Source organism: Zea mays, chromosome 3 (genome assembly GCF_902167145.1).
Source record: "Zea mays cultivar B73 chromosome 3, Zm-B73-REFERENCE-NAM-5.0, whole genome shotgun sequence".
NCBI classification, from domain to species: domain Eukaryota; kingdom Viridiplantae; phylum Streptophyta; class Magnoliopsida; order Poales; family Poaceae; genus Zea; species Zea mays.
The window spans coordinates 85,744,470-85,747,258 of record NC_050098.1 but is presented as its reverse complement, the minus strand read 5'-3'; the positions used below and the strand labels follow the sequence as shown (position 1 = coordinate 85,747,258).

The 2,789-nt window shown below is 49.8% G+C and overlaps 1 protein-coding gene across 1 annotated transcript; it reads left to right on the top strand.

The window, feature by feature from the left end:
* The first annotated feature begins 1,102 nt into the window (after positions 1 to 1,102).
* On the top strand, positions 1,103 to 2,434 carry LOC100384359 (uncharacterized). The gene is given in 1 exon segment (NM_001176906.1): positions 1,103 to 2,434. A coding segment is annotated over 1 exon segment (807 nt). The 5' UTR covers positions 1,103 to 1,347; the 3' UTR covers positions 2,155 to 2,434.
* The last annotated feature ends 355 nt before the right edge of the window (positions 2,435 to 2,789 follow it).

Genomic DNA, 2,789 nt, shown 5'->3' with positions numbered 1-2,789 from the left:
ATATTCCAAGAATTTCTACCACTCTTTCCCTAAGCAAAAAGTTGCCAAATTCTAGAACAATTGCTCTTGCACAAAAAAGAAGATAGGAAAAATTAGAAATCGGTTGTTTGACATTTTTCAAGTATAGTGGTAATAGAAAGCACCCCATGGCCAAGAACTTTAGAAAATCACAATAAGATGACCAATAGGTATTAGTGGCTAAAACTTGGTACAAACTCATATTATTACACCTAAATGCCAGCAAAAATAAGCTTTAGGGATTAATCTGTAACACCCTAGGTGTTGACCGTCTGCTCGACAACGAGTATGAATTTAAGCACGTAATATCAGTGGATAAAACGGATGCTAAATTTCAATCATCTTCGCCTATCATGATCTTAATATCACATCTCTTTCATCTATCGCGAGTTCGACACCATTTTTATTTATCCGGGCTCTTCCTAAATTTTTGTGATGTTCGGAACATCGTTGTTCCGAAAATCGGTGCGTCCGGTGATTATTTAAAACTCATCGCTCGCGCGAATACGAATTCGGAAGCTCGACCCACTGGGTGATTTTTATCTCGGACAAATTAATTTGAACTCGACAACAAAAATGTTCGGAGTAAAATAATCCGAATCGCGCATCGTCCGAGAAATTGTGTGCGAGATTATGGTCCAATTTATCTTTTTGCACGCTGTTTTGGCAACGAAAACGAGTGTGTATTAGCGGATCGGGTTTCGGCTAAGTTCGGTCGAATCACGCAGAACAATTTATCAGTGCCGAAATCAGTTTATTTTGGTGTGTTGTTTCTTGCCCGGATCCAAATCTTTGGATATAAGTAATTAGTAAATAAGTTGGTTCGCTAAATTTGGAGAAGGAAATATGTATCCGTATAGCTGGCAGACCCACTTTACATCACTAAAAATCTTAATCCAATATATCAGCAATTTTCTTTATTAAAAAAATTAAGAAGAAAACAGAAAAATCTAAAAAAATCCTAGTCGGCTCTATCCTCTAGCCGGCCCTAGCTTGATTTTTTTCACGGGTGCGGACTTCTTTCCCCAGCCGAACTTCTCCCTCAGCCTCATCCGCTCACAGCTGCTAGCTCCGTCTCCATTTCCTGCTCTACCGAGCAGCTCGCCCAGCCGCCAGTTCTCCCCGGCCTCCGCTCTCTCTGCCGGTGCTCCTCTCCTCCAGCTCAGGCGCCCGGCCGAGCGCCCCTTATTCCGCAATGTCGCCGAATCGTGCCCCTGCTCCTTTTTGTCCATGGCTCTGCTCGTCCTCCACCTCAGGGCTTGTTCGGTTATTCCTACATCATATGGATTGGATGGGATTGGAAAATTTTAGTAGACAATATGACTTGCTATGGATTTAAACTCACTCAATCCCCTCCAACCCACATGGATTGAGATGAAACCGAACAAGCCCTCAAGTTGCGCCCTGGGATTTGCCCAAAACCTCAATCGCCTCGACGCCAGTTCCCAGCTTCTACTCAAACGGCTTCAGGCTCGGACCGCGCCCTCCTCAGCCGGCGCTCATCTTCCACGGCACTCAGTTTGCCCAGCTCCTCTCCCATGGCCGCCCCCTCCCGCAGCTTCATCTTCAGCCGCTCAGTTCCCTGGTGCGCGTGTTCCTGCTCCTTTCCACACCGCGCGACTGCAGACCGAGGAGCAATCCGCGCCAGGTGCGTGCTCCAGGCCAGCGGCGCAGGTCTGGCCGTGGTGGTCAGCACGTTGGCTGTCCAGCCATGTGGAGACGTGCGGTGGTGAGCAGGGCGTTCTTCCATTGATTTCCTGCTCGGCTCCCTCCCTGCTTCTCTTTCTCTCCCTCGGATTTGTCAGCGGCCTCTGCTCGAATTTTGTGTGCGCGAGCTCACCGTGGAGCTCCTCTACTTCCCATGGTGCTCGCCCTCAAGCTCGCTCCTGTGCTCGTGCCCAGCCGAAGTTCCCTGTGTGCGCGCCCTGGTGTCCATACGTTGCTGCGTGCGCGTGCTCGCCGGCCATCTCCAGCTCTCTCAAGGCGCGCGCGAAGCTTTCCTATTGGCCGCGCGCCGCTCCTTTTTTTTCTTGTAGCCGTGCGCGCGAAACTGCTGTCGCCGCAGCCCATCTCCCTGAGTCCGTGCACGCGCGTCTCTGGCCCCAATTTGGAGCTCGTCGGCCGCTCCTGATGTAGCTGAGGTGCCCGATCTTTCGGCGAGTAGAGATAATTCCGATTTAGCAGAAGATGACCCTTTCGATCTGACTACGACGAGCAAACCTGAGGCGCCAATGCAATCGCTGAACTAACTCCCTGTAGTTACCGACCTTGCTGATGCGAGATCGGCCTGATCACGAAGATCGTTTCCTGTGTGTAATCGAAGAACGAAGAAGAAAAATATGCGAGCAATCTAATCTATTACTCAAGGGTAGAGTTATGAATACACGAAGACAGCGCAGATTTGCGCGTGTTCGAGAGTAGCTAAGGCTAACGTAAAACAAAACTCGAAAATAAAGGAGGCGCAGCTCCTGCATAAATAGAGTGGGCGCAGCCCCTAGGGCGGCCAACCCTAGGTCGTCCACTATGGGCCGCAGTTGGGCTGGTCGTCTATTCTTCTGGGCCCTCATTCTTCAGTAGCATGACGAAGTTAAGATCTCTGGCACGGGCCCGAGTGATTGGCCCAGCTAATGAAGGAAGTGGCGCTTGATGTGGAGGTGCTGCTGGTGTAGTCGTACTCATAGTGATGTCCTCATCATCCTCCCCTTCTTGAAGTGAAGTCGTCCTCGACGACAACTCCTCATCCTCGGCCATATATGGTTTCAAATCTGCAA